Below are 24699 nucleotides of genomic sequence, written 5' to 3' on the forward strand. Positions count from 1 at the left end.
AATATTTCTTAATTTTTTATAAATTAGAATATCTCTTATTATTCTTAAGCGATTTTCGTAATATATATTTAAATAAATGGACTGATTTTGAAAAAGATTTTCCTTACTATTTATATTTAATTAGTTCAAATATTAATTTTTTTTTGAGATACAATAGCATTTCCGTGAAAATCTCAGCTTATAATTTTATCTTAAGTTCTAGCTGAAAATCTTAAAAAATTTGAGCCAGAAAATCAAGAAAAAAATCCATTTATAAAATCCACTCGAAAAATGTACAGAAAATATCCAAAAATCCTCGTTTTCAGTACTTTTCAACAAAAAAATTAATGTTTTTAGGAGAGGTGGATTCTGAAACTTGTCAAAATTTATTAAAAGATATGTTTAAAAAAATGTACATAATTACGATTAGTTTTTTCTCGAAAAATATCTCCAATGAAAAAGATTTCAAGATTTCAAATGACTGTAGCACTTACATTATTCCTCAATGAAAGCGAAGTTCATTCTGTGTAAAGACTTTAATGTACACATATCGTGTTGTCTAAATACCATATGTTTGTCGTCTAGTTTACTGCAGTCATTGTTGTTGTCACATTGAATATTCAACCACACGTGCTCAGCACGATTGTTTGAAATTGTTTATGTTAAATTAACACAAATCATTTTAATATGGATGAAAAAATAAAGCTGTTCATGACCCTTGGGCTTAGTGAACAAAAAGCTAAGGAAACTTTAAAAAATTCTTATGTAACTTCAAATTTATTGAAGTGCATTGAAGAGGTTAGTTAAATATAATATCATTATTTAGTTGTTGTTTTCTATTCGTGATTAATTAATATTTCTAGTTTTGTGTGAAATTATTTTACTAACTTAAATTGCATCAAATAAAAGAGGTTATTATACATGCTTCTGACATTTTTACATTCCACCCCTGTTACTAAAGTATGTTAAATAAATGTTATCTACTCTGTAATAAAATAATTTTCTTATTGACTATTTCTTTAGTTTTGTAATTACTTACCTTATGGTTTTTTCTTTTTAAACAAAGCATAATATTTTCTTTATTTTTCCCATTTTATTCATAAATTGCAATGCTTATTCCATGACATTTATCCATAGTGACTTTTATTAAATTGAATAATTTCAATTTTTATCTTTCATTCTGTTAAACAATTAAAATGCCTCTGCTTTTGAATAATTACAAAATTTGAAAATAACTGAGAATTATTCAGCTCTTAACCATGGAAAGTTAATATATTTCAAATTTAAAACTAATTCAAAACTCAAACATATAACATATGCAATTGTCACAATGAGATTTATAGTATCTTATATTCTTAGTTTGATATAATCAAACATTTTTTTATACATTAAATAATATTTTTAATTTCAGGTTTCCAATTGTGGAAAAATAAATCAGTGCAACAGCTCTCTGTTTTACCATTTAGCATCTAAAATTCCTAAGCAAATAAATCATTTAATACCTTTTCTTTGTAAATATATAGTAGATGAGAAAATAGAATCAGTTTTAAAACTTGATCATGCTTTGGATTATTTGCTTCACAATATAAATGATGAGATGGATATCAATAAATTTGAAGAAGCTTGTGGAATAGGAGTTATAATTACACCCGAACAAATCGAAGAAGAGGTACAAAAGTGCATAAACATTTTCAAGAATGAAATTCTCGATCAAAGGTAATATATATTAATACAAAATAATACAATATATTGTTGACATAGTTTAATAGTTTTTACAGTTACCTTAAATGTTAACATTAGTAAACTTATTATACCACGTATATGTTTTTATTAGGACTTACGCAGTATATTTTTTAAAAAGTTTACACATATCTTGCCTTTCATTTAGGTTTGGCCTTTCTTAAATTTGATGTATCAACTTTTCCTAAACTTGACTTATTTATAGTGTTTTGACTTAGATAACAAATCTATCATGACAGCTTAATTCAGCTCCAATAATCAGTAGTTGTCATAGGATTCTCAATTAAAATAACCTGGAAAACTTATATGAAAAATTAGAGTTATTGACTTGCTCCATTCCTTGTTCTTTCTGATATCATCTGAAGAAATATAATTCCTAATAATAATTTTGGTCATGCAGCAACTTCTATTGAGATTAGATTTGACTCCGAACGATACCGTAGCGCCACTCATTCTCATGTTATTTTTAATGAGAAAAAATTTAGTTCAAGCGTGAGGCACTTGCGTTTTTTTCGGTCGTTTGGGGAATCGTAAGCGACATATATAGCCACCGCGAAATACAAAGATGGCCTACTTATCCAATTCAACATGGGCTTGTATGGAAGCTGCGGAGTTAATATTTTTTTGTAAATGAATCAAAAATTTTATGAGATCCGATCCGATCAAAAACATCTTCATTTAAATATGTTCATGTACAACAATTATCGTTAAAAAACGTCTATCCCTTCGCCTGTAATCATTAAATTAAGTTTGCTTAACTCTCTATCTGACGTTTATTTTGGCTGCTGCAGCCCTACCATAACTTTACTTGGACAGCTGCAAAAATAAACGTCAGATAGAGGGTTAAGCAAACTTAATTTAATGATTACAGGCGAAGGGATAGACGTTTTTTAACGATAATTGTTGTACATGAACATATTTAAATGAAGATGTTTTTGATCGGATCGGATCTCGTAAAATTTTTCATTCATTTACAAAAAAATATCAACCCCGCGGCTTCCATACAAGCCTGTGTTAAGGAGGTTCCCTTGAAAAGTTCGCAAGAAGTACGTATATCAATATCGATAGATTTTGACCTCCCGAATCCAATGGTATAACTCTCATATGCCCAAGCCAGGCAAAATCTCGAGAAAAATGTGATCAAAGTTTCGAAAATTAACATGGGCAACATAGGAATTTATGAAAATTTGAGCTACATTTACAATTTATGAAAAGAAATCAAAGTTCGCAGAGGAATGATTATATACAAATTGTAGAGAAAGTTCTTATCTTTTAAAACCCGTGTCTCAAAGTAGAGGTAGCCTGCCGTTTTTTCAATATTTTTTTAATAAAAGACGCGAAAACACGACTTTTTCGGCTCGTTTTAGGGCTAGCAGATGACAAGCCAGCTAACTTAACCCATGTTACTGCGCGAACTCTCAATTGACTAGCGTGTTACCCGAGGGAACCTCCTTAATGACTGGGATAAGTCGGCCATCTTTGTATTTCGCGGTGGTTATTGGGTAAACCAGCTAGTATCCGACCACTTAAGAAATCATCATCTAGTACCCGTCCATTTTCTTATAATTTTCAATAAAATAATTCGATTCGTCTCATAAATAATGAAAACTTGTAGAAAACACTCGATTTTATCAGAATGTACGAAAAAAGATTCCATAAATAAAACTTTAAACGTCGAAAAGCTATGTTGAAAAGTGGTCGGGTACTAGCCTTATCAAAAAATCCAGTTTTCTAGTACCCGACCACATTTCAACACGGTATATTTTAAATTTTTTTCTTACATAAACTTTTATGACAAAATAAATGCATTAATTTAATAGTAAAGGACTAAATACACGGCAATTTAATAATTAACAATTAAATCTAAAGGTTCTATGATTCGAATATAAGTGGTCGGATACTAGAGGATGGTCGGGTACTAGTAGGTTTACCCTATATAGCCAGCGTTGTGAAAAATTTTCGGAACATGGCTGCCGCTGTCAACTAGCCCAACTCAAACCTAGGCCGCAGAACTCAAATAATGTTTTGTGCACACGCTGTAGTTTTACTATGTGGTTTTTCTTCATGAATAAAATGTATATTACATTTCATTTATCAATGTAAGATGTAAAAAATATTTCATTCATGAAAAAAACCACATAATAAAACTACAGCGTGTACACAAAACATTACTTGAGTTCTGCCGCCTAGGTTTGAGTTGGTAGCATCGGGTCAGATAATAAAACAGTGACGGCAGACGACAGCGGCAGCCATGTTCCGAAAGTTTTTCACAACGCTGCATATAGCGTTTACGATTCCCCATTAGGAGTACATGGTGACTGCTACGCTATTTTTGGCCTCACCCTATCACTTGTATTAAATATGGTAAATTCTACAGTTACCGATTCCCCAGATATTTACCAACGTGAGACATTTTTAGACTCAACAGTAGTGTATTTCTCAACAGGCACAGTAATGATTTTGAAGTGAATATTCTATTCGCACGTTGAATATGGAGGTCAAGCCATGAAAAACGAGCGTACTTACGTAGGGGTGAGCATACATTTTTATGAATTGAAAACATCAAAACATAAAACAAGAAAAATCTCGAAAGATTTAAAAAAATAGCATGAAAAATGAAGTTTTAAAAAAATTAAGAAAAATCTAATTTCAATCATGACAAAAATCGAGAAAAGTTGAATACCAGAAATACCAGAAAGAATTTTTAATTAAGATAAATCTCTTCAAGTACTTTCATAATTTTAGATAATCTAAACGCCAGAATTAAAACTTCCCTCACCTTGATTGAATTTTCTTTTGGAAATTTTATTAAATTTTTCTTGACTTTTGACTTGCTATAAATTAGACTCTTTTATTTTTACAAAACTTCATTTTTTTTTTGCTATTTTTAAAAATTTTTCAAGATTTTTCTTGTTTTATGTTTTGATGTTTTCAATTAATTAAATTTGAAGAAATTTCACTTCTGATAGCTTTCCATAGACAGCTAACTTGATATTTTAGTTTGTTTGAGCAAAACGAAGGATTATAGCGTAAGCCAAAGGAAAGTGCTATAACTAGTTTTGTTAAAAAACCATATCTGCACAATAGGTAATACTATTTTCTTATAAATATGTATTTCTAGTGAGATTTTTTAACTTGTGAACTCCCTGTGCTCACCGCCTTGACGGGCTTTTTCACGTCCTAGCCGGCTGTACCGATCCACGGCGCGCCAGACGAATATGCATTGACAAATATCAAAACCGTTTTGTTTCGCACATTTTAACTTGAAGTCATAACTTTCAAGATCGAATAGCTTACAAAATAAAAAACCTAATGATCAAAATTATAAACATAATGTTTAACGTAGATGGTTTTAACAACACTACTGAGACACATACATTTCAGTGATATGTGCAAAAAAATTATTATTGGATGAAGTGTTTAATGCAGACGTTAATTTTTTTAGATATCGCTTTAATACTGGTTTGATTATGCAAGAAGTTCGGAACCGTTTGCAGTGGGCTGATGGAAAAAATATAAAAAATGAAGTTGATTTACAGTTATTCGATTTGTTGGGAGAAAAAACAGAAAAGGATTATGATTTAAAAAAAACTAAAAAGAACGTCAAGGACAGTAAAGCTTCTTCTCAAAAAGGTACTGCTTTATTAATAACTTGATACCAACAAAATTCAAATAATTTTTTTTACTCTTGTTCTATTAGCGATAAATACGCGAAGATGTAAAAAGAGAAGTAACAAGTAATCTAACAAAAATTTCTTGAAATTCGATCATTTTGAGAAAATTCTGATAGTCCTCAAGTATAATGGTGATTAACTTGAATAATGAATTTCTGTTGAAGTAATTGGTTTTGTAAAAACTTGCCTGTATTTTTAATGAGACCTAAAAGCGTTCTTTCACTGACGTAGCCATATTTAAGTTATAATAGCACTCTTATCTAAAAATGCAGCTTTGCCAGGCGTTTATTATATCCTAAGCGGCAGTCTATTTGTATGCCCAATATGGTTCCCCCCATTTTCCCGACTCTGCTTTCACGACCAGAGAGGGAGCTGATTTTATAGTGCAACCTCCCAAGCGCAAATACAGGTGACTCTTTACTTAAACATTTTTTTATACAAGGTCTTGAAATTTTGGGACAACGTTAATTAGTGATCTAATATCTCCCTGCAAAATTTCAGATCATGTCATGCTAATTTTCGAGGAAAAGGCCATCGAAAATTGACTTTTTAACACGGCGTATATAGGCGCATATTTACTTTTGGACCCTTCTTATTGAATATCTCGCAAAATATATCATACAGCTCTTCCAAAACCTGACAATATAAAGTTGAAAGCATAAGCTTTTGATTAGTATGTTAAAAAGTACATGTTTCCATGCTAATTATTGTAATATTTGCCCGATAAAGTGAATTTTTATGGTCTGATTGAGGTTTCGTCGTCTGCTGAAGAGAAGAGGGGACGCTTACAACACTACAGCATAGGATCCTCGGACACCACAAGAGTCAAAACAAACTAACCACACTCGTATTGACTAGCCGAGTCAGTACAGAGTCACCTTAATACACTTTCTTCGCTTCCAACTTTTGTTGGGTTTTGTTCCAAAGTTTTTCATGTAATCGGCCAACTGTAGCTTATTTATGACCATTCTGCTTGCTTTTCGAGTGCTCTCTAGCTCCGTGCAGGCTTCTAACCGGCTACAGATGATCATTTTGAAGATTTGCTTGCTTTGCACAGTTGACTACATTTTAGGAAGGTCTTCCAAAGCCTTTATCGCCTTTCATTAGTTTAGTAACTAATTTGAAACATGGTCTGACCCTGTCGAGGCCGCTTTTCTTATCCGGTTCAGGGCACGGGAAAATTATTCTTTTTATGATGGAAGGAACATACTAAGGATTTTTCCAAACCACAATTCGCCACAGCTCGACCCTCTTGCATTATATGAAAAAACTGTCCACACTATTTGTGTTATTAGGAAAAAGTTTGTCGGTGACTGGTTGGCCTGGCTCTGCGACTTCGTCATCACAATATTGTAACACGCCGTATGGGTAATCAACAACCGTCTGGATCAGATCCTTCCAGCATTGGTATTTGCTATTTTGAATCGCTCTCCACAACTCAGTTCTTGCCTCTCCATGAAGCTCGTGTTAATGTTATCTATGGTTTCGCGTACGCTAAGAAATTTTGCGCGCCCTTAGAGAGTCCTTACGTAGACGAGAAATGTTATCCTTCCAACAGTATACCGGGGTTCAGCTTTCCTAACACGGGGTCCGTCATTTCTTATTAACGCCATTAACACCTTTCCTGATGCAGAGCCGGCAATTCTACGCTCGTTGCCAATAGTCATGTTAAAAATCCCCTTCTCATAAGACCTGTATTCCATTTTCGTGGCAGTTCGTTGGACGGCAAATTCTTACATCATGATAAAATTGACTTGATTAAAATCACTACATGATAATTAAATGATAGGAGTGAGCTTAATTTTAATGATTGTGTGATTAAATGAAAAAGTTTATTCATATTGTTTTCAAGACCTCAGCTTAATTCAGAGCATTGTTTGTTTTTGCAGCTATCATCGATTTATAGTATTAATGAAAATACACTCTTACTAATGTTTTATAATATTTAATAATCTTACAGAACTAACAAAATCATCAAAAAAATCTTCTGCTGAAGTCTTGACAATCGATGAAATTATGAAGTCAAAAGTAAATTTTCATAAACCAGGAGAAAACTACAAAACAGATGGATATATCTTAACTAATAATACGAAGAAACTTTTAGCCGATCATTTACGTTCAACTGGTGGATTAGTGATAACACGGTTTCCTCCAGAACCGAATGGAATACTACATCTCGGACACGCTAAAGCCATAAATATTAATTTTGGGTAAGTAATAAATGTATTCTAATCTATCAAACTGAATTTTCATTCTTTGAATCAACATGATTCATTTTACTTTATTTCAAATAATATAAATTTTTTTTTATTAATGATTCTGTGAATTTGGCATTCTATATCTCACCGTACTTGACACTATACACAGAAAATAATCACGTATTGCCTTTTGCAAGATACATAAATCGATCGAAGCAATAAAATTTTTAGTGACTTGACGACTTTATAACGTTTTTATAAACTTTCTTAACATAAGGAAGATTATCATTTTATTTGTTAAAAATTTATCGATTGTTAGTCGTACATCTTGATAGTATAAGGAGTATTATTGATAGGGTACACAAAAATTGAGCCTTGAAAAGATAGTATAATAAATTTTATTGATGCGTGAAAACTGAATTAAATTGCACAATCATTATTTTTGGGGTTTCTTAGTGCGCTGTCATTGTATGAGAAGCGTTCAGACTATATCTTGATATCTTTCTGGGGCGAAAGTTTTGGAAAATTAATCAACACTTAAAATATTATGAAACGAACTATACGTGATGGCTCAATAGTGTGAGTCCATGTGTGTGTGTGTTCTTAATTTTAAGATGTAGGCTAGCTTCTTCCGCAACGACGACTCTGTTAACCCTCTCTATGGTGGGTAAAGTCGGCGTTGGTAGACTGAAACGATATAGGCGCACCGGCCACTCTGGCGGTGTACAAGCGAATCTTAACGCAAGACTGTGTTCGCTATATGTAAGGATTAGCTACTACTCTTGAGTGAGCAGCACGCGCGCGAGTAGGCGAGCTCTCTACTTCTATCGAATAGTAGCCAGCACTTTTTCAAGTAAATTAACAGCTGCTCGGCCAAAGATGCTGTCAATGTCATTCGATACGCAGTCGTTGCTCTACGCAAGTCACCGAGCGCTCGTGGTCGAATGCTAGCATCTGTACACATCGTGATACAGAGCGCGCGCCTATATCGTTTCAGTGTATGAGACGGAAAACGGCACTTCTGAGCTTGTGGATCAACCATTTAGGAGTTCACAAACCCGCATGTTATCATAGTAGATCTTCCGAAGTTTACTGTGCAGCGCCATCTTTTGAGTGAATCTCGCTTTCTGCATTGCTCTGCGATTGAGAGCTCTCATATGCTCTAAAGAGCTGACTTATCAGCCGTGGTCATATATTTATAGTGGAATCTGCACCACTTCAGACTCGAGTTCTACCTCATCAGCTGACGAAAAATTATATTTACCCCAGTGAGGATTGACGCTTTAACCCACCGGGCTACAATATCGTTGCGAGACGAGATATATACATGCATATATTATTTTACTCTTTTAGAATTCAAGTCACTTGAATTTTTAGTTTTAGATGTGTTAACTATCGTTACTAAAGTTTCGTTTCTTTTTAATTTGCGTTTTCATAAAATATTTAACATTTTTGAAATGATTGAAATTGATTTAATTACAGATACGCTGCTGCTCATGGCGGTCTTTGCTTCCTACGTTACGACGACACTAATCCTGAAAAAGAGGAAAAACAATTTGTAGATGGCATTAAAGATATTGTAACATGGCTCGGTTATAATCCATCTAAAATAACTCATTCTTCAGATTATTTTGAATCCTTATACGATTTCGGAATTTCTTTAATAAAAAGAGAGTTAGCTTATGTATGTCATCAAAGTAGTCAAGAAGTAAAAGGTTTCCAGACGGTCTCAAGTCCTTGGCGATCCAATTCTGTTCTACAAAATCTTCGAATTTTCCAAGATATGAAAGATGGATTACTAAATGAAGGAGACGCAACCTTGAGAATGAAAGTTACTCTCGAAGAAGGAAAACAAGACCCTATTGCTTATCGTATAAAATTTTCAAAACATCATAAAACAGATGATCAGTGGTGCGTTTATCCTACATATGACTTTACGCATTGCTTATGTGATAGTTTAGAAAATATAACGCATTCACTTTGTACAAAAGAATTTCAATCTAGAAGATCTTCCTATTACTGGTTGTGCAATGCGCTTGATATTTACTGTCCTGTGCAGTGGGAATATGGACGGTTGAATATAAGTTATACCGTTGTATCAAAAAGAAAAATTTCAAAATTAATTGAAAAAAAAATTGTTAGCCACTGGGATGACCCAAGACTGTTCACACTATCAGCATTGCGAAGACGAGGATTCCCAGCAGTTGCAATAAATAATTTTTGCGCTCAAATGGGCTTAACTGGAGCTCAAACAACCGTTGATCCTAGCATGCTTGAAGCTGCTGTCAGAGAAAATTTGAATATTAATGCACCTCGACAAATGGTTGTCTTACAACCATTAAAAATAACAATAGTAAATTACCCATTCAAAAAACCAATCATGGTTAAAGTACCTGATTTTCCGCATGAACCAGAAGGAAGTTACCATAAGGTTGTGTTTGACAAAATAGTATATATTGATTCATCAGATTTTCGAGAAGTATGTATTCAGTTTCACAACAATTTCACAATTCTTGAATTTCAAATGATAATAGTTAAAATTTTATAGCAGTCATAGAGCTAAAGTACTACCATATTTACTCGTAAGAACCTTGAAATTGTTTAACAACTCAACAATTATTTGAATTAACAATAAGTTTTTTATTTGATTTTAGTGCAACGATAATTCTACTCATTAGAATCTTTTTTTCAAATTAAAATATAGGAAAAGATCAAACCTTGAATACTGCGCAAAAAGTTTTGAAATAAAACGAAAAAAATTTTTCTTCAATATGACTTGTTTTTCATGTAGAGGTCATTTTAATGGTGCTACAGTTACGAAAAAAGCTCTAATTTTGATTTAAATTTTCAGAAAAATCGAAATTTTTTAATAATTGTTTCAAGTAGTTGTACAACAACTACTGAACTACTAGTTGTCAAGCTCGTGTATAATCCTGTTGGAAATGTAAACAAAAGTCTGCACCGAACAATTAGAAAGCATTTCGATTTTCCTCGAAAAATTCAAACTAAGATTACTCCTTCATGCGTAAATGTTACCCTATAAACATTATCTTAATAAATATAAAAAAAACGTTAAAATTTTCGCTCTTTTTAAATTTGCAATAAAAACTAGTCTTTCCATTTGAAAAATCTATTTTTAGTTCACTGTAGTTTTGATATTATATTCAAGGTCAAATCTTAGGTCACCCAAAAATACGTTAGTTGTTGCAATTGTAGTTTTTATAATACTTACTCTGCCAGATTTGAGAGGTTCTTTATACTTATTTTTGATTCTGTATGATAATAAAATCATTTTATAAGTTTTAAGCGTGACTTTTTAGCACGACAAAAAGATCTGCTGTCTAGTGATCCCCGTATTCACTGACAAATCGATGTCTCCGAGCAGCAAACTTTCAGTTCAATTTCCATTCAACATTTCGTTCAACAAAATTTTACTTTGATGCGCTGTTCAGCAAGATACTCCTCTAATGCTCGGTTTAGCTCAACGATCCCTTATTGCGACTGCTTATTACCTTTTTTGAAAATTCTAGTTTAAGGATATTTCTGATATGTAAAACAAGTTTTCCATATTTGCAGAAAATAGTTTTTTTCTGCCAATCAATTTAACAGAGAATCGTCCAAAAGCATACAATAGCTATTTTGCAGCATCCTTATACATAAAATCATAAAATAATAAATATACTTTCAATAATACACTGTATTACATTCAAATTTTTTTTTAGTTAGATTCATTTCGTAATATATTGTAATATATTTTTCAGAGCACAACAAGTAACTTCAAAAGACTAACTATCAATCAATCTGTGGGCCTGAAGTATATTGGAATTGTTTTGACAGTACTGGAAGTAGAAAGAGATTCAAATGGATCAATAACTAACATTTTTGTGAAACAAGACAATCTGAATACTTGTACAAAGCCCCGGGCTTTTATCCAGTGGGTCTCTCAGCCATCATTAGCTAAAATAAAGATATATGATCGTCTGTAAGTAATTTTCTTCGTAAACTTATCTGAATCAGATAAAAATATCTTATTTTATTCATAATAATTTATGAAAACGTAATCATTGAGAGAGGGCGTTGACATTTTTAAATCGTTGCAAATACCAAATTTTTTCAATTTTATTTTTATAAATTTTTCCAAACGTTTTTACTAAATACTGAATTTATACTAAATTCCAAGTGCAGTATCACTTATTTTCACATATTCTACAAATGATACTCGCGTCAATACAATATTCGCTCCGCTTATCAGGATGTAAACTTGATACTCGTGTAAAATACTAAAGCCGGCCACCATTGCGTAATGTACTCTCTCAATTGAGTTGAATCTAAAATCTCACTAATTTTTCAAAGCATTATTTGAAATTCATGTTATATTTTATAAGCTTCAATAAACCTAATTTTTGTCAATAATCAAAATTAAATACCATTCTTTTAGATTTCAGCACAAAAATCCAGAAGATTCTAATGAAGTCGTTAATGGTTATCTGAGTGACGTTAACTTTAAAAGTAAAAAAGAAATGTATGTTTATGGTGACTCAAATTTTTTGCGTCAGGTCAAAACTTTACAAAATTATCAATTTGAACGTGTTGGCTTCTTCACCGTTGATATTGATACTAAAAAGAATAAGGTAAATCGAACTTACTGTACTCGATAAAAACTTCTGTTTTGTATTTTTTTGGTCATGATTTTTTTTTAATTTTACTTGCAAGAAAAGGCAAGCCTTTTGTTAAATATTTTTTACTATAACATATTATAACCAAAGATAAATAAAACGGGAGGTTGACGTGCAAAGAGCGCAGAGGACCTAGTCTCTTCGTTATTACTATATACTGTAATAAAATTGAAAAACTTTCTTTTTCAGGTCATTTTCAATAGAACAGCAACTCTAAAAGAGACAGTTGATAAATTTCTATAATAGATGGTGTTTGAAAAGTAATTTTGAAGTATGCAAAAAATAAATTTCTTTAATATTTAAAGTATTACATTTTTTATTGCCCTTGAGTTCATAAAAATATTTCAAGCTCATTAATTAAAAAAATTTAATTTACTGAACATTTATAAATTGGTCAATTCTTATCTCTACGATTCGTGCTATAAAAAGTATGTATTGTGTCCGGTCGGAAAATGTGACGTGTATACGCTTCAAGTACAGTGGTACTGTAATAGTTTTTGCTGATGTAACGCGGAATGCCTTAAAGCTAGCTCATATCGCACGAGTAATGATCGTACGAGTAATAAGCTCCGGCAATGATCCTGCGTAATAGTGCTCGACGAGCCATTGCTACTCAAGTGATCGTGTGGCTGGAAAGGGTTGAATAGACAGTATGAAATGAATAATTAGTCAGGAATAATAAAATAAAGAATTATTCGCGTGAAAATTAATAATCAATAATCTAACAAAAACAAAATATTGATAATTGATACTTAGTCGCTTACTCGTAGATGACAGTTAAAGCCGTTCACTGGATCGACTCGTACAGGGTGGTCGATCGACGCAGATCCGCATTGATTAGATTGTACGCAAGGTTCACAAACACAGTAAGATGCTCGGACTCGAAGTGAGAACTCGCGCGCTAAGACAAACAATCGTAGGCCGCTCAATTAATATTATCTCCTGCTCGTCTTACGTGAGGTATGACAAGCCTCGCAACTTGCTTTTCCCTAAATTCAAATTTGTGCTCGCGACTTATCGCGTAAATTATAATTTACCGTTACACTGTCAAGGCGAATGTCTAATTATAACACTAGAAACATTCAGGTGTCATCTACATTTGCAAAATCGTGAGTCTGAAAGGTCACTCTCTGCGAAGAGAAATGGTATAGTATTTACCGCCTTGGGGCGTATGTGTACATCCGCATACTATAATGTGACGCTCATACTATTAAAGATCGAAAAACGTTGAAATAAAATGAAATTTAATGAAAATCCACCTATGGAAATCAAATATCGATTTCTCTCATTATTTACCGTAGCGGGACAAAAAGAATGAATGCGACGCGATGAATTAGCGATATATGCGATAAGAAGGGAAAATCAAAGCACAGACGCACTTTCCAACAATAAAAAATTTATTGCTAACAAAATATAATAAAGCATGCTGGAGTGAGAATAACGGAAAAGAATATAGCGATAGCAAGATGCTTTGTGTATAATGGCTGACAAATTACTAGACGACAGACTTTTCAGACACGAAGAACAAACACTATTTACAATATATTTGACGCGTTCTCGCTCTCCATCCTTTCTCACTCCAGCAACCCTGTTTTGAAGTGACCGACTAAACACTCATTATAATCAAAAAGATAAGTTTTCAAGGAGAGATAGAAAGGATTTTAGCACTTCTGGGAATATTAAACAGTTTATTATAAATATATTATATAAATATATAATTGTTCAGTCAGTATTCATTTTATTCAAAATAATCTGTTAATACAATTCAAGTCAACTCGTCTAAAGCTATATTATCTTCTGATGTATAGTCACTATCATCACCAAATACTAATCCTTTATGTTCTAATTTATTTACATTAGAAGCTTGACTATCGTTACGTATTTGTTTCCATTGAATATTTAAAAGTGCTTCTTTCCCAACTGATCTACAACCAAACCACCAATATGCAGTTGAACGAGGAAATGGAGGATCTGCGATGTCGATCTGTTTTGAATTAATATAGAATATATAAAAAGCATAAAAGGAATAAATACATTCAGTCATTACACTTACAGCAAAATTTCTGTCATTAAAACGATAATAAGACTCGTCTTTAAAAAAATAAGTATATCCATGGTGAGAAAATGCAGCATCTAAGTGATCAGGGATACCTAGCCAATTTGCTATTGGTTTTGGATAAGATTTATTTACAGGGGGCTTATCAAAAGGATCAAATCTCCAAAATTTTGAACCTTTATAAAAATAAATCTTTCCATTTCCAGTCCAAACAGTTACAGCATCAATGTTATCTGGAATACCTGTAAAGCCTTCATCAATATACTTTGGATAATCTCCATCCTTTATTTTATCTATGTACCGCCAATATCTCGATCCCTGAAATATATAATGCAGATTATTAATCATGAATATAATGAACTCATAATTGCATTTTTTTCAATTATATGATGAAAACTTATTTTTAAAATAAATTTAATCTAAATTATGCCGGTTATTAGGATTTATTTTATTTTTGGCAGCTGTTTAACTCTCTCAATTTACTTATTTCGCTTCGATAATGGTATGACCCTATTCATAAATGATAAAAGACCATCCGATTTCAAATGAGTTTCGAATGTTTGCATGGGTTATCGTGCCAACTGATGCACCGGACAACAAATCCGTAGTTATTGTAAGCGGCAATATCGGCATAATAGAAAAGTTCTAAGGCGGAACGGGCTGGAGTATTTACAATGAACGGTTGGAGCAATATTTCAGAGCGAATTTCGTCGAGATCAACGCAAAGTTTCAGTTTTACTAACATCAGTTGGATCTACTGTCTATAAAACACTTCCTGATTTGTGTAGACCAACATTGCCACAAAACAAAACGTACCAGCAGTTGTGTGATATTCTAAAAAAAACCTTATTCGACACGTATTTCTGTTTACAAAGAACTTGGACAATTTTATTGCCTACGGCTTAGTCAAGGACCGAGTAAAAGCATTAGTCAATTGTATACTCGCGTAAAGAAAGGTGTCGTGCGATGTCAATTCGGCGCGGAGCTTGATAACTACATAAAGGACCAGTTTATTAGCAGCCTCAAGGAAAGAAAAATTCTCGATCGTATTTTTGAAGAAAATCACATAACACTTTTAGTAGAAACACTGAAGATTGCGCTGAAAAAAGAGGCATCACTCATGCTATCTACAACCACCGCGAAGGTAAACAAGATATACCACTACAAGAGTCAACCGGCAAAGTCAAGCGTGGATTCCAGAAAGTCAGGCAGCAAGAGCGTCAATTTCAAGCAGTATCAACAGCAGAAGCAGCGGCAGGTCTGCAACGCATGCAGCGAGGACAATCACGATTTCCGTGATTGTAAATATAAAAAATACAAATGTAAGATTTGTGCTAAGCAAGGCCATTTAACAAAAGTTTGCAAAAATGCTTCAAACTCGACGAACCCCATTGTAGAGGAGGAACGTGAATTGTCGGAATTATGTTATATGAACGTATAGAATATAAATAGTAATGAAATTTAATAGTCTTTTTGATATCATTGTACAGATTAATGATAATCCTAATTTCTCCATGGAGGTGGATAGCGGAGCGGAAATTTCGGTTGTCCCTCTCCTTATAAAAAATATTTGAGTAAATTTACACTCAGAAGTGGCAACAGGCTACTAAGATATTTTGATAACCGCTTACCTAAAATCAAAGGTGAAATAAACGTTCAAATAACATACAAAAATAAGACTGTTCAACACCGCTTCGTAATCACTGAAGAAAATTGACGAAAAAGTTTATTCGGGCGCTATTTAATGTATGTGTTTTTTAATTACAGTTTACTTTTGCTAACATGACAAGTGTCGGAGATTCACTTCAGCACGAGCTTCCACCTCAACTCGCTGCCTTTCTTCAAGGACTTGACACGAAACTTGACAATCATTCAACGCACCTTACGGTGATCGAGGCGTGGACGTCTCAGCTTGAAGGCCGGATTTTGGCTCTTGAGACTTAGTCGGAGCAGCAGGCAGCTGAAATAGCAGACATCCGCGCTGACATTGTCGGAATGCGAAAATCTGCTAATTCTGCCCCTGCCTCTGCCCTTGATCCTATCCTGCCTAGCTTACTTCCTTTATCGACTAGTTTACATCTGTCGAACCCATGTGGGATCCTACTCACTGGACTCCCGACAAATGTGAATTTGACTGACAGGGAGGCTCTCGACAGAGTCTTCACTGTCATCGGACTTACAAACTATAGCAAATTTTTGGTTCACACTCCTGCATGAAACAGCAAAAATAGACGCAAGCACAGCCTTGATTTTGGCCTAAAAATTTACATTTTTGGTGTGCGTGAAGTTTTTTGCTTTTGCTCGCCTGCTACCTCAGTTTTAAGGGCATTTTGAGCCTCAAAGGTTGCTCATAGCGAAAATTCATAAAACACAATAACCTCTTTAGATCAATTTAGTTATTATTCCGCCTGGCTCCGACTGTTTATTTACTTTCGCGTACACTATTGTGTGAGTTTTTGCGCTGTTAGTAATTTAAATCTCTAACGAGGATACCAACAAAGCGATATGAGTAGAACATTGATTCAATACCCACAGTCACCATCTTCTGAATTCTCACCTACTCAACGGCAACTATATCATCAACGACGACTACTTCAGCGGCCAATTTTTCGACATCATTAGTGATTAGTTTGAGCCTTGCCGATCAACTCAACTAGGACTACTCCTATGCCAAGTTATCTGAATTCATGTACCAGCAAAAACGAGCATTGGCTCCCACTACTCGATCAATTCGACCAACGATTCGAAAAGAAATTTGGCTAGATTGAGCCATACATGAAACAAATTGATGACAGGCAGAAAGCATTAAAGGCTGCAAATTTATGCAATTATACGCAACTAACAGAGCACATGTTATTTGCTTGACTTCACCTCGTAATATTCACAAATACTCTGCAAGTTTTTCACTGCTTCTTTTCCGCGCAAGCTATAATTCAATGTCCAAAATATTTATGCTCTATAAGCCAGGTAAAAACTTCAATCAATTTTTCAAAGCTATATAATAGTTAAAAAAATACTCAAATGAGATTTAAATACAACGAAAATTCGATTTTAACTCACTTTAAAAAAATATGTTTTTCCATTTTTGTAAGTAAATGCAGCATCTATATTCCCCGGTAAGCCTTTCCAAATTGTACTGATAAGTTGAGGTTGTGCATCATTGATTCCGTCTGAAGAAAGTTTCCAAAAATATTGCCCTAAAAATAATTTCAATAACATTAAAAAATTATACTGTAGGCTTGACCCTAAAGCTCGCTTGCTTGTCCATTTTCTAAGTTATTAGGGAAAATGGAATAGCTTGTATGTGAATGTGAGATATAATTGTATATAATTAAAATTATATTTGTATATAAATTACGTATACGTAAACCATAGAATAATGATATTTGTTTCGACCATATTCGGCAAGGGGAGCGTAATAGCTGTCGGCATGGCAGCTCATTCGACGCACTTATTTGTGTATTAATTGCAGCAGCACCCGCACGCGAACAGCCGAGTTAAAGGGAAAGTACTCGTGTCATTTTTGCCGAGTTCACCTATAAATCGCCCCAAACACCCGTGTAAGTCACACGTGCAGCGTACTAGCTCTTTCCAACACGATTTGAAATGAAACTTGCGATACGTGAGAATACACTAGCGATGCGAGAGCGTACACACGCATTGAGCCACCATCGACTCTTGGCCAACGAAAGGTGGAGCCCCGCAAGACAATTTTCGTTAAATTTTTGGAAATCTTCATTGTCAGTTATTTGCCCTTACGTATTTATAAATAATTTTTTTTTAAAAATTTGGTAATCTTAAGATATGAAATATACCTTTAAATACATAGGTGTGTCCATCAGCAGAAGTAAAAATTGTATCTATTTTTGAATCTGAACAAAGTAACAAATTTTCATCGATGGATACTGAATTAACAACTTGTGGTTGAATAGCAGTTTCAGTGTGATTCATTTTTTTATGTCCATACAAAGCCTGTTTTGAACATACTTAAAATTATTATGTTTTACAAATCATTAAACAATAACATATTCAAAATTTAATGTAATGAATGATAGAAGATTCAACTGTTCAAGGGCTTGTAGGCCCCGTTGAAATATCGATTTAATAGTGCCTATAAGCCCATGAAGATATGACCGGTGATTATCTAGTTTTTACATTATTTATGAAAAGTCATGCAGTTTAAAAGGAAATCACTTACATTATTTTCAAATATTATTAACTTTTTCATATATAATTTAGCAATTCTTTGAGAAAGCTCTTCCGATAAATTTGATCTGGATTCCATGAGGAAATCCACGATTGAAAATTGTATGGGCTAAATCATATGTCAATCATGATAGTTCCGAAAATTAAATGAAACTAAGAGCTCTTGAAGTGTACATTCAAAAATTATGATTATAAATGATAATTATCATCCATAATATAATATAATATAATGTAATTATTAGAGCCCGGATTATATGTGAATGCATACGTTTCATATAAAATTGCATATTTTGCCGTTTTTTTCTAAATGCATATGCAATATTATTTATGCATATTTTGCGTCGAATTTTCAAGTTTTTAAGTTTTTACAAATTTAGCATGAGCTATTGTGTTCAGATTTTTTAAACGTCTTTGAACGGCAAAACTATCATTAATAATAGAAATAGCAAATATGTTATTATTATTATTACTAGTTTATTTGGCAAGGCTATGCCGGATGCCACAGTCAATACATACATATTGTACATTATACAATATAGTAAATAAACATACGTATGTATTGATGAGCCAAAATTAACCTTTAGAGGGCCGGGATTTCAGAGGTCATATCATCAATAGAAAACTGGCATAAAAGGTATCTTAAATCATTGATCGATCATGAGCAAAGGGTCGATCAACAGGTGCGCCAATATATTGGCTTTCCGGCCCTCTAGAGGTTAATATACCTAAATATTCAACATGAAAATCAATAAAGTGATAAACGACCAAAGATTTTCAAAATCTACGCAGTACTACGCTATACGGTATTAAATATGATACCTGATAGAACCCATGCGCTTGCTTGGATCAAACCATATGCTAATGTTTTTACATATGATGGAAAAACATTGTATTGTCAGGTCTGTGAAAAAGGGGTCAAGTGCGAAAGAAAATGTCTCGTTAAACAGGTATGATTTTCATTACGAATTTTCAAATTAAAAATTATTCAGTACAGAACTACAATGTCATTAGAGTATGTTGATACATTAACCCATCAAGTTAGATTGCGCAGTACAGAACCACGACAAACGCAACAATTTCAAGTGGTAGTAACACCGCAGCAAAATGAACAACATTGTGACAAATCAAGTAATCCACATCTAAATGGTTTTCTCAAAAAGTATTGTATACATCAAAATATACCAGATGAATCGACATTGCGCAAAAATTACGTTTCCCAAGTGTATCAAGAAACTATGAATCAGATACGAAAAAAACTAGATAATAAACTACTTTGGATCTCTGCCGACGAAACTACCGATAGTAGTGGTTGGTATATAATAGAAAATCTGGTCATTGGATCTGTAAATACAGAACCTTCACCTTCATACCTAATTTCGTGTCGTCAACTTGAAAAAACGACTCTCCGGATGAAAAAGTTTTAATTTTTTTGAGTGATGCAGCACCGTACACGTTGAAGGCTGGAAGAGCGTTGCAACCATTTTATCCGAACATGATTCATGTTAATGTTTTGCTCATGCTCTTCATCGTTTAGCTGAAAAAATTCGCGCCACATTTAACAACGTTAAGAATCTGTTATTACTCGTTAGGGGACGTGGATTGAAGCGACTTAGTTTTATCATGAAAATTTTGAAGTATTCAGAGATGTTATTATGCAATTCCAAGATTCTGAGGCAATCTCAATTCCGCAATGTTCAGCAGCTTTCCAAGACGACAATATCAGAAGAGATTTAGCTATTATAAATACCCACTTTTCGTCACTAAACTGGAAACACAAAATTTGCCTCTGCAAGATGCAATTTTTATTATTAAAGAAGCATTCGTAAAAACAACTCAAATCTCAAAAATTTCAGACTATTTAGGAGAAATTAAAGAAAAATTAGATAATATTTTTGCAAATGATCCAGGATATTCCAAATTATGTCAAATAGATGATTTTCTTAACACTCAAAAAAATATTGAATTGACTGATATTGTGTCTCCAAGCATAATTCCAAATTTCAAATATTGCCCTACCACTTCGGTTGACGTTGAACGATCATTTTCAGCCTATAAAGTTATGTTAAATGATAAAAGGCGCAGTTTAACGATGGAAAATTTGGAAAAATACATGGTAGTCCATATGTACTACAATATTAATGAAACTTCTGTTTAAATAAATAATTAAAACCACATAAATGCATATTTCTATTATTTTTGCTTATTTCAAATATTTTTAACTGATTTTGCATATTTTCAACATATTTTTTTGCATATTTTTTGCATATTTTTAAGATTTTTCGTGCATATTTGCATGCATATTTTGGCTTTTATTTGTATATAATCCGGGCTCTAATAATTATAATTAATGATAAAGGAATTAAAAAGAATGAAAAAACTAGCTAATTGTTCGAACTAGTTAAAATAGCATAAAAGCTGCTCAAGTTATATCAGAAAAATTTTTATATTTGATACGAAATACAAACCTGAATTCCGTGTATGTCATCGGTATCCAGTACGAAATTGGGATCATAACCTCTATAGAACGGTGCCATCAATGAAGATCTTATATCACTATGACTTAATCCTAAGGAGTGTCCAAATTCATGTGCGGCAACTTGAAATAAATTTGTTCCTCGAAAACTATTAATGGTCCATTGTTCTGAATCATCAAAGTGTGCATCACCTCCATAAACTGGAAAATACGCGTGAGCAAGTGTTCCTCCTGGACCATCAAATGGATCACCATCCTTATGATCACCGAGTTCAAATTTGATTTCAATATGTACCTTTGACAAAAAAAATCAAATAAATCAACATCAATATATTTTTTAATCCATTGATTGATAATATTATTATGGACTACATTAACGCACAGTGAACGTGAAGAGCGTATAAGTTTTCCGAAAATAAAGAAAACCACAAAAAATAAAACTGTTTTATCGAAAATCCTAGCTGCTACTCTAGTATAATGCCCCCTTAAAGTGCATTAAACTTTTACGACTGATATTTGAAGTTTTTTTTTCTAGGTTTTGTTCATTTTAAACATATTGAACTCACTTAAATCCATATTACTATTTATACAGCTTTAAAGTGCAGAAAATCACCTTCAAGTTGGTTATTTTAAAAACATTCTAAGTCATACAGAAACAGAGACACTGCTGTCTGAAGTTTCATGAAAAATTTAAGTGTTACTAGTGATATGAGGCGCGCCCGCGCGCGCCAACTAATCAAGTAAAAATGATAATTATGAAATTGAAATAACTGATGAGTTAAAAATATAAACATTTGAGCAAACGACACATTCAAGTTTTCCCACTAAAAAAATTACATGAACGACCGACGTGAGATTCCGACCAATCATGAAGCGAGGCGCAGTTACTCCTCGACCAATGAGGTGACGAATAAAGCGACTTCACATGATTTTTTTAAGGAAGGAGAAAATCTGTGAACCGTTAATGGACTAGATTTCATACATTAAGATCTATACTACTATACTTATGAACTAATTATAGTTTTAAGAGACATAAAAACTAATTTGTACATTTAAAACTATGTATTATCATCAAAACTTAAAGAAAATATCTATTTTCTCGATTCAACTGATTGAATTAATTTTGCTTTATATTAATCTCGGCTGCGCATCGCCTAGCAATCTCACGCATGGATTCAATGCCAAACTTTCGTACCTAGAAACGTAATATAAGACTTTTAAAGGTAATGGAGTAAAAATGCTTGAAATTACAAAAGAACGTACTTGTAAAAATATTGTAAAAATTTATGGTTGTGATAGTAAAAAGAAATTTTAAAGATACTTATTGGAATGTGATCTCGGGATTTTCCAAACCCTGTTTAAAAAAAATCGCTGGATTTCCAATTGGAAAATCTAGCAGGATTGGACTGGAAATCGAACTCGATTCGACTAGAAATCGAGCTGTATTTGACTAGATATCTAGCTCGATTTTTTACTGGAAATCCAGCTCGATTTTCGATCTGAAATCCAGCTCGATTTTTAAACTGAAATCTAGCTTGATTTTTGACTAGAAATTTAGCTCGATTTTGGACTGGAAATCGATCGATTTCAGATCAAAAATCAAACTAGATTTCAAATCGAAAATCGAGCTGGATTTCCAGTCAAAAATCGAGCAAGATTTCCAGTCAAATACAGCTCGATTTCTAGTCAAATCGAGTTCGATTTCCAGTCATATCCTGCTCGATTTTTCAACTGGAAATCCAGCGATTTTTTTTAAACAGGGAAATGTTTGAATGAACCGATTTTTAAGTTAATTTATAACCAGTATCTTTAAAACTTTATAACTTTGGTTCTAGACTACTTACGAACTTTTTAAAAATGGAAAAATAAAAGGCTTTTAGTGTATTTTTTAATGTTATGTACATAAATATAGAACAAAAAAAAATTAAAACAAATAATATCAGTTCAATCGAAAAAATGGGTTTTTTCTTCAATTTTCATAAATTAAAAATTGCTATGGTCACTGAAAAAAGTTTTTACTACAATTACAATGAAGTCCATAATAGAGTACGATGAAAGTTACTACATTATAAATAGATCCAACAATAGTTCAACCCTGAGTCACTTCTCCCAGCGATCATAGCAATCTTTACTAATTAATGTCTTCTGCCCGTGTACCATAAGGAGACCTTTGAAACCTTCTGATCATGTACAGGAGTTAGAGAAAGCGCTCATTGCAGAAATGAGAATGATAAAAAAACTTATAATTGTTAGTAAGCAAGGTCGTGGTAATTATAACACAGCTCTGAGTCTTTCAGTTAATGATAATAGTTCATGAACTAGTGATGCAAAAGTCAGGAACAAGAGACTCCATAAACTGAGAAAATAATGACCAGCGTAGGCTTTTTCTATGCACTTTATCCAAAAAACTAATAAATATTTCGGTTATAATAGAAAGGAACTTATGCACTTACCTGGCCATGTTTTTTATGTTGAAAATCTAAATCAGTGTGGTTTGACCAAATTGAAAATGCTTTTTTTATTTCGATATCAACTGATTCTCTGTTTAAATTCTTTGGATATTTACTTATCTTATATGTTAGAGTTTTCACACGCCATCGTGAACCTACATATAAACAGAGTAAGTGAATCATAGTGAAAATAGCTGAAAATAGCCAAAATATCGTTCATTTTCCATTCATTTTTCGATACTTTTTTAATCGCAATAGACTGTTATAATCAACTTGACAAAATTTGTGCATTTTTTAAAAATAAATTTAAACAATTAGCGCATATGACCACTGAAAAGTACATATCTTGGTTGAATAAGTCTTTGAAAAATAATATTGTTATGCGTGGGTTAATGATGGAACAACGTCGAAGTGGCTGTTGTCAGTGGCATTGAAGAGGGCAGCTCGAGCATGGCAGATCGTCTGACTCATAAGTGCTTCCAAGCGAGGCTGAAATTCCAAGCTTTGCTGGAGTTCCGAGCTCGGATGGTAGCTCCTCTCCGGGGAGAGGGAGATCTGCCAGACTCTTAAGCGCTGGTGGGGTCCAGTCGCTTGAGAGAACACAATTCTTGCTCCGTGGCTACCAGGCGGCCGAAGTGTGAACTATAGGAAGGCGATAAAAGATAAAATATATTTTCTGTTATGCTTGCTGCATGAACATAAGTTCTTTATCAGGTCAAGGAAGTCCCTGCCTAAACCAACTATAAGTTAAAAATCGTAGAGTTATTAGTGTCACTGGCAATCCGAGAGGAAAGACAAGTTGAATGCTCGACTTCTAGGCTCTGGGATTCCAAAAGCTGTCACTTTTCTCGAGTTCCAAAAAAGTGTTGCATTGCAAGAGTTTACAAGTTCTGGTAAGTCCGAAGGCTGCGCACGCTGGGATTGCAAGAGCTCGAGCGAGAGTGACTGCTTCGGTTGAGTGCGCTCGCTTACCCACTCAGCCAACGAGGGCCTCTATCAATCGGCTAAGCCATAGTTAGCGTGATGGTCAAAAAAATTTTTTTTCTAAAATTATGTACTGTTATATCCAAAAAATCGAATCTCGTCACGCTGTTTCTCGACCACGAGTTTTTCGATATAACGTTATTAAAAGGGGTAATAAAAAGAGTTATGTAATTTACGGGTTATCATACCACGCGCTAGTCACGGGATAGCTTACGCGAATTCGGGTATTCTTCCAATATCGCCCCACTGTAATTCGGGATTCA

General features: G+C 33.3%; 2 protein-coding genes across 2 annotated transcripts in view; one reads left to right on the forward strand and one right to left on the reverse strand.

Moving 5' to 3' along the window:
* Positions 1-521: 521 nt before the first annotated feature.
* LOC106651405 (probable glutamine--tRNA ligase) lies at positions 522-12571 on the forward strand. Its single transcript, XM_014369885.2, has 8 exons — positions 522-777; positions 1391-1695; positions 5165-5352; positions 7354-7603; positions 9074-10070; positions 11353-11573; positions 12030-12222; positions 12457-12571. The coding sequence occupies exons 1-8, from the start codon at positions 667-669 to the stop codon at positions 12508-12510; spliced, it is 2319 nt and encodes a 772-aa protein (XP_014225371.1). The 5' UTR covers positions 522-666; the 3' UTR covers positions 12511-12571.
* Positions 12572-13982: 1411 nt separating this feature from the next.
* LOC106651404 (matrix metalloproteinase-14-like) overlaps positions 13983-24699 on the reverse strand; it is a 28453-nt gene continuing 17736 nt past the window's right edge. Inside the window, exons 4-9 of the mRNA XM_014369882.2 lie at positions 23456-23607; positions 20995-21297; positions 18139-18295; positions 17384-17520; positions 14321-14641; positions 13983-14251 (exon numbers count right to left, since the gene is read on the reverse strand). Of these exons, the coding sequence (XP_014225368.1) occupies positions 14033-14251; positions 14321-14641; positions 17384-17520; positions 18139-18295; positions 20995-21297; positions 23456-23607 (1289 nt within the window). The 3' untranslated portion in view covers positions 13983-14032. The remainder of the gene's footprint in view (positions 14252-14320; positions 14642-17383; positions 17521-18138; positions 18296-20994; positions 21298-23455; positions 23608-24699) is intronic.

The sequence above is a fragment of the Trichogramma pretiosum genome, unplaced genomic scaffold, assembly GCF_000599845.2.
Source record: "Trichogramma pretiosum strain Unisexual culture from Peru unplaced genomic scaffold, Tpre_2.0 scaffold9, whole genome shotgun sequence".
Lineage (NCBI taxonomy): Eukaryota > Metazoa > Arthropoda > Insecta > Hymenoptera > Trichogrammatidae > Trichogramma > Trichogramma pretiosum.

What these genes read in the sequence shown, in the direction of transcription:
- LOC106651405 (XM_014369885.2), top strand. Translation starts at nt 667, where the DNA reads ATGGATGAAAAAATAAAGCTGTTCATGACCCTTGGGCTTAGTGAACAA. An exon ending in TAAAGCTTCTTCTCAAAAAG is followed by an intron (nt 5,353 to 7,353) that starts GTACTGCTTTAT and finishes ATAATCTTACAG; the next exon opens with AACTAACAAAATCATCAAAA. An exon ending in ATAAAGATATATGATCGTCT is followed by an intron (nt 11,574 to 12,029) that starts GTAAGTAATTTT and finishes CCATTCTTTTAG; the next exon opens with ATTTCAGCACAAAAATCCAG.